This window comes from Falco naumanni, chromosome 12, assembly GCF_017639655.2.
Source record: "Falco naumanni isolate bFalNau1 chromosome 12, bFalNau1.pat, whole genome shotgun sequence".
In the NCBI taxonomy this organism is placed as follows: Eukaryota; Metazoa; Chordata; class Aves; order Falconiformes; family Falconidae; genus Falco; species Falco naumanni.
The window spans coordinates 1,501,699-1,514,123 of NC_054065.1; the positions used below are offsets into that span (position 1 = coordinate 1,501,699).

The window sequence follows — 12,425 nt, forward strand, 5'->3', positions numbered from 1 at the left end:
ACAATAACGCGTGGTTCCACGCTGCTAGCTGTACCACATGAATATCCAACAGGGAGCAGAAGCAGTTAATAGGAACATTTTTCCTTTATGCTGCTTTCCCAAAGCCCTCCAGACAGGAGGACCAGTCACTCTAGAACGCTGGTGAGAAGCCTTCACTTCCAAGTAGATAACTCTAGGTCACTCTGCTTTTGTATGGAGCTGCATTTCCAGCTCACTCTCACCATTTGATCAGAATTATATTGGCAACGCCCTTAAAAACATTTGATACAGCCACTGCCTTTTGGACACACAGAAGACGCGTTTCTGGTCACACAGCCTAGCAGCCTCAGACAAGGGGGCAGCAGGCCAAGGGACAAACGTAGCCTGTGTGGCTGAATCTGATCGGCAGGCTTACTGCTCTGCGCCATCCAGGTTACAGAAAAGACAGTCGAGATTAAACACTGCAGATTTCAGGTATCACAGAGGAAAAAAAATACTGCTCTAGAGAAATGGAATATGCAAAAAAAGATCAAGAGGCATGACTGAATAAACAGAATCTAAGATGTGCCTTGCGGTACTGGCAGTCAGAAATAACCACCTGTTTCAGTCAGGGATTTTAAGAAGTAATTGAGCAACACAACCTTTTAAAAGTGCAGGCTATATCTAAAAATTATCCACAGATCTTTCTACTTGGAACTGGAATGAAGCAACTAAGCCTATACTGAAGTCCTAGAACAAGCTGGGAAGGAAAGCAAGGATATTCAGCTGAAAATACTGTGCTGATACTTGCACATTCACAGAAATTGTGAATGATATCATGATGAAAATACAAGTAAACAGATTTGTCCCAGGCTAATACACGGACAGTAAGTATGTTTAGAACTTTAACAAAATTATCTTTACCTTCATCCTTGCTCATTGCCCTCTGACCCTGGCTGCTGACAGAGTCTCCATCTCTTTGATGCTTTTGACTAAGTCTTACGTACAGGGCCTTCTGCATCGCCGGAAGAAAATCCGGCACATTAATGGCTGGTTTGTGGCCCATATGGCTACTCATGCAGTCTGACTCGCTTCCACCTTGGTGCGACTCTTGAGCCATGAGGTGAGCCTGGTGATCTGCAAATTCTCCATGCCATGCTCCATCTGCAGTACAAAAAAAACCCCAAAACAAAACAAATTAGAAGCTATCCTATAGATTTTTTTACAGCAGAGGAGATAAAACATAAAATGCCATCAAACAAAACTGATGTGACTTATATCACACAACTGGAAAGCACCAGCTGGGAAAGCCTATACAGCAAAGATTCCAGGAGGTTTGGCTTTCTATCCAAAATTCTTTCAGCTGCTCAGCTTTGGAGCCATGACGTTTTAATACTGCACAACTACAAAGCACCGTATCAAAGAACAATTAATTTTTAAATCTCCTTACCACCAGAGTTATTAGCTGGCTGGAAGTTATGTACAGCTTGATGAGAATAGTAATTGTCATAGAAATCAGCTGGGTTCTGAATAGGCTCATAATTCATATTGGGCTGCCGTTCACCAGGAATCTGCTGGTATTGTGGCCCTGGAGGACAATGATTCTCTCTTGGCATGTTCACCATATGTCCTTGAACTCCCGGGGCATTGTAAGATCCACTGAGACCCGGTGGTGTGAGAGGTGGACCACCCTGCTGTCCTTGCATAGGCATACCAGTCTGGTTCTGTGGTCCAAGAAAGCCTGGTGGAACACCCTGCATAGGAGGACTCTGCGGCATTCCTGGGCCTTGAGGCCCTGCGCATGGATGATGTCCAGGAGAACCTGGGTGCATTGGTGGCCCATTATGACCTTGTGACATGCCAGGTCCTGGCCCTGGACTTGAACCTGGATTATACATATGCTGAGAGTGCGGGTCGTTTCCCTGAAACGGTGGTCTTGGCGGTGATGCACTGTTATAGAAGGTCGGTGGCCTGTAGGCAAAAGAAAATTAATGAGTCAAATTATGCACCTAAAGATCAACAGCCTGTTAGTTATCTCCTCACTCTTACAGACGTCTGCTTGTACTTATTTGATCTTCAGTTGGATAAACATTTGGAAGCAGCAAAATAATTTTTGAAGAGAAATATACAAACTATATACATCACATACACATCGTAACACATGAAGAGCTTGTTTGGAAGTAGAACATTTTTTCAATATAGCACATGCAGAACTGGACTTTGCTTCGACAAAGGGTTTTAAACATCCCAGGGCCAACAGTCTCCATCAGGAGTCTCCGTTAGCTTTGATCAAGAAAAAGCAACCTATAAAAAGACTGCAGGAGAGAATGAACCTTGCTCAACCTACACATGAGGACTGGCAAGGCAGGCACAGAGCCAGAACAAGAACCAATGGAGTGACTTTCTGGAGGAAGGTCAAGGTTCAGTAAGTTCTCCTCTATGGAAAGCAATAAATAAGTAAATAATTACGATAGCCAACATTTGACAGATCATTAACTTAAGCAATACATTCGGAAGTATATACTGCCGACAGAAACAAAGAGAATTGTTTAAATATTTATGCAGCCATGCTTTAAGGAGAGTTCTACACAAAATTCTGAAACCTACTTTTTTCCAATTTTGTGTGCTAAATCCACAGTAGGCTTCACAACTATTTCAAAAAGAGATGGGATTTTCTTATATTCTCCTGAAGGATCTTGATAATTTTCAATGTCAGACTCAGAAAATGGATATTGCTCTGGCGGGGTTGGCAGAAGTCCAACACCTGGTGGTGGCTTAGGGAGGGGAACTATGCCACGCTTTCTGAGTTCCTCCAGTTCTTTCTCATCTTCATTTTGTGGTTCCTCCTCAGTATTCAAAACCTAGAACAATGCAATACAGCAAACACTTCATAAATTTCACAGTATATGCAATTCAATTTAGTCTTGCACTTTCCTTTTAAATATAATTACCCTCTGCAATACTACTATATATTCACATCAAACTCAAATGCACTATAAATCTATTATTTCTTGTTTTGCAGGACACTGATTCGCAGTTAGGAAGAAAACTATTTCTGCAGTCAGGAAGGGACAATTTCACACAAGCCCATTTCCTTCACACAGTAGTGAGAGAAGCTGAACGACTCAAGTCTAAGATTCACAATGTTTCTAGTCTTAATGTAACTTTTCTGTTAAGGTCTGTTGTATAGTAACTGGAGAGACACGAATATCCTACTTAAAACAAAGGTCAGCATCTCATGAACTGTCCAGAGGAGGCACCTTGTTCTTTTCTCCACCCTGAGTGCAGAAGTCAGCTAAAGTCAGACAACATAAAACCCACACTTCTTGTTACAGACTACATGAAGATTTCCACAGAAAGGGACGCAAAAGAAAGTTCATGGGCAGAAAGATGAGTTGTGAAAATAAACGAGTCTGATGTGGCTAAAAATAACTGAATAACTGATGGTGAAGGAAATTCCTGGTATGGAAACTGGTCACAGATTTACTGTGCTAAGGAGCAACAGGGAATTTTAACATTGCTAGCATTTAGCATCACACTCCCTGAGAATTTCACAGAAATTTCCAGCACACACACACCCCGCTTCATTTAGCAACAAACCTTATGTTTACAGACCATAAACTGCTCACCTTATCCAACAGCTCTTTTGTTTCTGCAGTCAGGGGAGCATGAGAAAATTTGCACTTATCTCCTTGATAGCATTTTGCTCCTGTATGGTAGAACTTGCAAGGGAATTCATGTAAGCAATGTGTTAAGGATTCCTAACAAAGGCTGATTTCTAGTTCACACTGGCAAGTTTATAAAATTCAGCTGTCAACTATCCTTCAATTTTTAACCAGTACTTAATCTTTCCAAAGCAATATGTTAAGAATTTTGAAAGCTAATAACCAACTTACTCCTAGTTCCATTTAACACTCTACTAATGTCCTTAACATTATTTTTGACTTGATTCTAAAATTACTATTAAAAGATGAAGGTGTCAATTCCAGAGTATAACACGAGTCCTTTACAACAAACAAAACCAGATCAGGGTTTTAGAACTATGTGAACAAATGCATCTAACTTCAAGGGGGTTTATCTTTTAAAACATTACAAATCCTTAAAACTGAAAACAAGCCAGTAATTTTATACATATCTTCTCCTCCTAAGTATATGAGCAGAAAAATAATCTTTTTGTAGTTAATCTACATAGTCTTTGGTATAGTCTCTTACGAAAAGAAATAGCTACCCTTAAAAATCAGTGATTTATCACTTAAATACTTAGAAATCAATTAAGAGTAAATATAACTTTCAGTTTAATTCAAGTGTATACATTTTTAAGGATATTGTGCAAATAAATGCAGTTCTCTCCTTTGGTGCAGTAACCCTGTATATAAAACTTGCAGATCTCCTTTTTCTTTTCAATCTCCGCATCATGATCAAATTTACACTGCTCTCCCTATAAATAAACAAACAAGAAAAAACATTATAAATCTGAAACACTGAGTAACTCCATTGCATATTTAAAAACAAGCATCCTCCTCAGCTGAATTTAAACTTTTTCTCTTTACTAACACAGAACTGCACTATTAGCATGTCCCTAAAAACTGTGAATAGGGCAGCCTGGACAGAGAGAAACACTTCCTGCATTGGGATTCAGAAGAATATACACAGTGCTCACAGAAAACAAGCTGCTCTTACTAGTCCCAGTTCTCCTCTCTTCACCTAGCAATCTGCACTAAAAAAGGCATTTGAACAAATACTTTACTGAAAATATTTTCTATCTGAACAATTATCTTGTTCTGAAAACCCGACTGTTTTAAGGGCATGCAAGAGAACTTTAAAAAGCCCAACAAGCAAAGTATTAAGACTCTTCATGTAGGAAGAACAGAGTCCAAATAATATCAAGTTTATATCAACCAAATCATGTTATACATTAGGATAACTTTGCTGGAGAGGATTTTTGCATATTTTTGTATTTGTTTTCATGAAAAACACACTAATTGCTCTTTCAGCCACTTGTTTTTAAAACTGAAGGTGGCAGCAAACACTCATCTTGCTGAGGCACGGCATTCTGAAATATATAAAGGCAGCAGCAGTTTTCAATTCCCCACTGGTTTGGGAAAAAAGCACAGAGATTTTCACCTTTACTTTGACCATTTGAATAAGAAAAAGAGCATGTTTTATCTCTAAATACACAGAAGAACCAAACATAAATTACGCACTCACTGATTCGAGAAGCATGCAGTTTTTCCTAAGTGTGTTTTATAACTGACTGAACTAGTCTGACATCACAGGATTCAACTCCACAGCAGCACAGGCTTCAAAATGAAGCAAAAGCAATTTTTTCTATGTAATAAGAGACTGTCTTGCTAGGGCTTTTCCTTGACAGCTGACTGCTCTGAATAGCACTCTCTTCTTTCTGCTGCTTTCCACTTGCTGCCTGAAGGAAGATGATTCTTTGGTAGGGAAACTATTACTACAACCCCGCTTTTTACTTTAGAGAGAGAAATAATTTAGTGTAATTAAGCAATTCCTTCAATGTTTCAAAATTAGCAGTATCACATAACAGAGAAATAATCTAATACATTCGAAGATCATTGCCTATTTACAGATTCCATATTTATAAGATTTGATGTATATTTACATATGATACGTTGTCAGTGGAATTTTATGATACTATCACAGATGTTTTTACTGTACATACTAATAAGCAAACAATTATTTTAAATAGAATTTGTTACAATTCAGAACATGCAACAGAGGTGCTTATTCTTCCACAAGTACTTCTGTTGACATTTATCTATAAATACTCAAAACATTAGAAATCAAAACACTGAGTTTCAACATGCAGGTTTTCTTTGTGTCAGCTGAAGTAACAAAGAACTAAGCATCTTCTCCCCTTCCTCACACCGAAGAAGCAGACTGACAGACACAGTGTATAATTACCTTAATACACCTCCCTTCAAGGAAATATTTACAAATTTGTTTGCCTTTGTGTTCCACTGTATGCTGATTTATGAACTCCTGACTCATATTAACCCATTTCTTCACTGGTTTGCCATCCTGTAAGAAAAATGAACATCCTAATGACGCTTACTTATTAACTGCAGTTGCAAAAATATTAGAGCATACTTGGTGCACCAGTTACCCCAAAATGTGATTAACTATACCATGATTTAAGTTCTCAAAATTATTATAACCACAGCTCAAACTAAAGGTAAATACACATACTTTTCCTTAGCTGCTTTAATGCAGAGTCTTTTTTATAAATGCAACCAAATTAGAAACTTACAACACAACAGACACAAATAACTTCACTGAATAGACAGAGTATCTTGTGCTTCATTTGCCAATGCTGGAAAGCAAGGCTGTCACCTGGCACCCAGCTAAGTCAGCGCCAACTGCCCCTGATTACGGGCACCTCTGCAGACAGCCAGGAGTTGAGTAATCATCCAGGCTGCACCACCTTAGTCACAACCCTATGCTTTGCCAATTGTTCCCCTCTACGTGCTTCTCACACTGCTGTGATCTCCAGATTATCCACTTTCTTTTTTTCTCCTGTTAGAAGAAAAACAACCTGTTTGCTTATACCTTAAGGCAAAAAGAAAGGAAGCACAGTTCAATTGTAACCTAACACCTAAGAATTATTACGTACTTGGTGAGGCAACTAACTGTTCTTATGGTTTGATTCCCACGTGGCATATGCACTTGAGATAAACTAAAGAAACTGCAGTAAACTCATCTAACCATGGAGTCCAGGGCAGGTGCCGAGGGGGTCTGGCAGAGCTAACAAAGTCATGGAAGCAGATGGCCTTTAATGAACTGCTGTCTACGACACTGCGACAGAGGCTAGAACAAATGTAGTCTTTGCAGTGCAGGGTGGTTGCCTACTGGATGAAACAGGCTTTTCCAATTTCCAACATTCTCAAAAATGAGTAGGGATCTGACTGCTGAGTAAGAACTTCTGAAACGGAATGGATGTGGTTCTCCACAATCACCACACTGCATCATGAGCACACACGAGCATCAGTACACCACGTGTCTGATCTCATTTTGCTGGCAGATTAAGCAATGTCACAAAACATTAACACTAAGAATGATCGGCGGATTTTTGCTGATACCGAGAAGCAGAAATCTTTGAGCTTGAAATGCTACTCCTGGATCAGCCAAGATCCATGTTCTACTCTGAACACATTAAAACCAGAGAAATCTCAGTTGCTTTAGACAAGGCAGCTTCAAATCTAATAACTGATCCTCTTCACGGTTAACACAAATATCACAAACACAATGCTCTAAGGTCTCTCTGGGAATGTCCCACACCACAAAGCACTTGAAACAACCACCCAAGGAAGGTTGAAATGCTCCCAACCATGTCCCCAAGAATACCAGGGATGTCCCTGTGTGGCTTGGGAGTCTCGCAGTTACCCCTCCACACCACGCAGCTCTGCATCTGTGTTTCAGAATTCATTATTTCGCTGTAGCTGGCTCAGCTTTTTGTTTTCTGCCTGCTGGGACCTGCCTGCAGCTGCCTCCTCGCCTCCACCCTTCCCCACAGCTTGGGAGATGGCACTGGAGGACAGGGCATGCTCCACAGCAACAGGAAGGAGGAGTCCTATAAATGAGGCATCATCGTCCTAACAGATCAAACAGCTGCCCTTTTCCCTACCACACGCAGGGCAGGAACAGGAAAATCTGACCAGGACCACCCAGGAGCCCCAGAGACCAGGGCTGGAGGTCTTCATAGGCCAGCTGGAGAACACAGGGGAAAATTAACGTGGCTCAATTATACATCAATGCATCAGTGAAAAGCCAGCCGTGAGAGTTCTTGAGTGTGAAAAGCCAGCCATGCGAGTTCTTGAGTGCACAAGGGAGGAGAACCACAGACATTTTAGTTGTGGCATAAAGACTTAAATATGATTTGGCTTGTATGTTTTTATATATATTTTATACATAAATAATGCTTTTCAGCTGTGAATGGATTTGATGAATTAATCATCAATTTTGTGTAGGTTTCATTTAAATGAAGACTGGAGTGAGCAGTTTACAAATATGAACACTGAATTGCGATGTTTTCTCTAATTCCTGTTCAAAGAACAAAGAATTAATAAATGAAAACCAAGGTCACATATATTTCCATTTTCACAGTCACAGCTATGGCAAGAGAAGGAGAATCCTTCACGATTCAGATGGAAACTGGAAAAAGCTATTTTCTTTGCTAAAATGTCTTGAGGTAAACCAGTAGCGGCAAAACATCTTATTTCAGATACAGTTAACATTGATGTTCATGCACCATTCAAAACCAAAGCTCATGAACAACTTCCTGCCAGTTTTATGTAATGCTTTTGGTTTTCCTGGAAATATGAATTAGCTTATCAACCATATGTTGTACATCAAGTGTTCAAAAATTCTCGCAATTTTCTGGATAAGAGGAAAAAGTTTAAAGATACATACTTCAAAATACTCTTCTGTTAAAGCAAAGCATCCAATAATTTGAAACAAATACATAACTTCATCAGGAATTCAGCTTCAATCCCACGTACCTCATGAAAGCCATCAGATCCTTTATTGCCCCCTCTTCCCCTTCCACGATCTTTACGCTTCAATTTCTTTTGCATGCCACGCCCTCGACCAACATTGTAATTATTACCTCTTTGAGAAATGCCTGCAAAATAGCAACGACCTCTTTAAATGACTTCAAAGTGAAGAAAACCAGCTATCTAGTAACGTCAAATACAGACAAATCTAACACCTTTTTGCAGTCTGCATTGCTAAATACTATCTTGAGTCACAGCTGGCAAGCTCAACTACACCAGCCAATTGTAATTCTGTACAACTGCCTGCTCTTTGAAAAGCTATTCAAATCAATAGCAGACTGACAAACTGAATATAAAATTAATCTTGTTCAAAGAAACGCCTCACAATTAGAAGTGCAGTCATGTTCTTTCTAACCAGTCCAAATACTCGAAATATTTTGTGCCATTTGGTCATTTTTTGAACACAGAAGTAACCAGTACAACTGGCACCCAGGTGTGCATGCATGTTTCACTGCCACAACATGCAAGAAACCTGAGAGCATAACCTAAGAAATACGACAGAACAGCTTTGAATATAAAAATGGTTAAAGGTAACTGTTTGGAAGCCTTAAGACAGTAATAATCCAGCCATCAGCATGCCAGGAGTCACAGTCTCAACTAAAACCACCAAGACAAGAGTATCTGCTTTCTCATCAATTTAAAATCAAAGAAAACCAGTTAGAAAGTCCTGTGGACATTACACCCGCTTCAGGTGGCAGCCACTCCGCCACAGCAAAGCTGATTCCAGTGAAAATGCCTTGACTTCATCTCAGATGACTTGCAGAGAGAGATACTGAAGCAGTATTGCCAAGCAGCACATGAAAAGCCATTTTTGTCTCAGCGAAAAAGATTCTGCCCATCTTTTGCCTATTGATTTTATTGTGAACCAAAACAGAATACAATAAATATTCACTGTAGTAAATGAAAGACGGCTTACTACCTTTGTGTAACACACAGTATCTTCCTGAAAACTATTAAGGTATTCATACTGTCATCATACAAAACCATGCTCAAATGCTGCCTGGGAGACAAAAGTTTAAACCATGATTAACGGGTGTAATTTCTGCAAACCCAGTCAATAGTTGCTGAAATGACAACTTGATCTCATTTAATAAGGCATGAGAACAAGTTCAGCACTTCTACGGAGGCCAGAGATGTAAGCTGGCTCCATGAACTGCACTGCAATGGTAAGGAAACGATCAGACACCAAATGAAAGGTGCAAACCAGAATGCTTGCGTAACTTTGCTTATGTAAGTAAGGCATGAAATAAGGACAGCAGGACTCTTTCAGGAGTATGTTGCTTAAGAGGAATGCTTTTTCACCAGCATTTGTACTGGCCCAGCTTTGATTGCAAGTAAAATTGTGAAAAGAAAAGTAGAAGATGCTAGCATACTTGTGTGGGATATAGTAATAAAAGCATTCAGGCAACTATCAAAATTTCTAGTTACTTAATTTTTTGGGGAGGGGGGCCTAAATTAGATTTTGAAATCTATATATTTACATTCTTTCCCCCAATCAAGTCCCATTTCAGACTTTCAGAAACTACTACCAGAAAGTCATTTTACAGCCCTATGATTTCTTACTCAAACTGTTACCCAACAAAGATCTTGGCTTTTTAATAGGGTTTTATTTCTTTATTTGCTATGTACACTTTGCCCAACATTTGATTTTTTTCTTCACTATATGCATCAGTGCAACCATATGATATTACTCCCTTACGATGAACAGCATTATCACTTACTGATGGGAGACCAACCGCAAGCTCCCAGGAAAGGCACCACTGGCAGTTTTCTTCAAGACAAACATCCCAAAATGATGCATGATACAACTGCTGCCACCATCCACTACTACAGTTAATGATTCAAATTATCTTACCTTTCTGGATCCCTTTCATCCCCTGTTTTTTCACTGGTTCTTTTGGGAATGGAGGTCCCAAATCAGTACTGGAGGTCTCTTTAGCTTGCCTGTATTGTTTAAGCTGATCAGCAAAATCTTCATCCTTTTCTTCTTCATTATAATTACCAAAGTTTTCATCACTGTAATGACTATAGTCATCATACTCCTTGCTTTTAACATTTTTTTTATGTTGCATTTTCTGTGAACTCATGTAATTTCCTGATACGTGTCCATGCTGCATGAAAGGGATTGCATTGGTCAGAAGTAACTCAATATTTCAAAAAACACCCCTCCCCAATCTGCTCTACAAAACCAGTTGCTTTTACGCTGTTTTATTGTCACGCTGTCTACCTTGCGCAAACAAGCATCAATAATGCACAGTGAAAACCAGTTATTCAGTGAAGATTACTACTTTTGATTCTGAACGCATCGAAATTGGAAAAAAAAGTAAAAAAGAACAGCATCAGCATCTATACTCCAGAACGCTTTTCAGTGAGGTTGACAAAGCATTTTAACATGCACAGTTCTAAGTGTTTTAAATGCTACTTAGATGAATTATGATTAAAGTAATTTCTTTTCCCTTCATGATCTCCAATCCAGATGCTCTCGGACACAGATGATGCAATCTGTCCTGTTTCTGTCAGTCAGGATGAAATACTGCTTATGGCCACTCCTAAACCAGCACTGTCCCTTCTCCCGTTTCTGCAGACAGGATCTTCAGTTTGTTAATAAATTCAGCTGGCTTAGAGGTTTCTGGAACAGTTTCAGGCTAAGCAGAAAATCTCCTCTCCTCTGAAGTACCAGAGTTTCATCAAGCCTCTAGCCACTCTATTGCAGCTTTAGAGAATGCCAGTCTATTTCACCCCATGGTCTCAGAAGGGTTATCAAGCTGCACAGGCTGAGAAAAACCAGGACAAATTGAGCTATCAGAAAGCAGAATCAACTCTAGATCTTTAAAGGTGGCTTTTCAGGGGCTGTTTCCTTACTACAGTCTTAAATCCAATGCAGGAAATAATAAAGAAATCTTAATTTTTGCCTGATGGGGGGAAAAAAACAGTAACAGGCTCGATTACACCACTTAAGATTCACGCCACTGATAAAGCTTTACATTTGGAAATCTACCCAAGGAGATGAAAACTAGATGTGCTTCCTGAAATCTGTGAGAATGAGCACTGTGATCAAGTCAGCCTTCGAAAACCGCATCATTTACATCTGCGTTTTTTAAACTGCACCTAAATAAAAACATGAGAAATTGGTTTAAAACCATACTACCTGACTGAACGAAGAATCATAATCTCTATATGAAGAGCTGCTACTCTTTTTATGTGGTCTTTCTGTCCGTTCAATATCAGAGTCATGGCTGTAGTCAGAACTGTCATCACTGGAAGGGGAATTATGCTGAAAAAAAGAAGAAAACAGTGCTCTCAAACGTTATTATATAATTCCCTGAGTAACTCGGCTGCTGCATGTGAACTTAAAGAAAGCATTAGTCTAATAACTGAAAATATTTTCTTAAGTCTCACAAATCTCTGCTTCTGGGATAAGCTAAAGAAAGCACAATCTTTGAGGGCCCACTTTTTTTATCAGAGATCTGATCTGATGAGTCTTCCAAATGTAGTCATTGAGGGCTATGTGGTTTCTCTGGGTTCAGGCAGCTTCCTATGAGTGTCTGAGCCCTGCCTCTTTGCGACAGCAGGGATGCTGCTGGAAGGCTAACAAACCTGGGAGCTGGCTAGAAACTTGCACATGACCATAGAAATGATTAGCAGCCTGTCATTTGCTGTGGGGAGAAAACTCAGTGTTACTGCATTACCAATGTTTTATTAAGACACATTGTTTTGCAGAAAATTTAGAGGGGAACCATATCAGAACATTGCATTTTTGTGACCTTTAGAAAATGAAACCTGATGTTCCTTTTCTAGGACAAAATTTTGTCAATCTCTTGCATTTAAGTTGATTAAAATATATATCAGACACATTATCATAGTGAACTTTACTAAAGAATTTGCTTAGCC

General features: G+C 39.4%; 1 protein-coding gene across 1 annotated transcript in view; it reads right to left on the reverse strand.

Annotated features, from left to right (window-relative positions):
• ZC3H6 (zinc finger CCCH-type containing 6) overlaps positions 1–12,425 on the reverse strand; it is a 29,415-nt gene that overhangs the window by 3,534 nt on the left and 13,456 nt on the right. The window contains exons 3-11 of the mRNA XM_040611665.1: positions 11,683–11,808; positions 10,390–10,645; positions 8,481–8,602; positions 5,887–6,003; positions 4,285–4,396; positions 3,588–3,697; positions 2,566–2,819; positions 1,409–1,929; positions 883–1,122 (exon numbers count right to left, since the gene is read on the reverse strand). Of these exons, the coding sequence (XP_040467599.1) occupies positions 883–1,122; positions 1,409–1,929; positions 2,566–2,819; positions 3,588–3,697; positions 4,285–4,396; positions 5,887–6,003; positions 8,481–8,602; positions 10,390–10,645; positions 11,683–11,808 (1,858 nt within the window). The remainder of the gene's footprint in view (positions 1–882; positions 1,123–1,408; positions 1,930–2,565; positions 2,820–3,587; positions 3,698–4,284; positions 4,397–5,886; positions 6,004–8,480; positions 8,603–10,389; positions 10,646–11,682; positions 11,809–12,425) is intronic.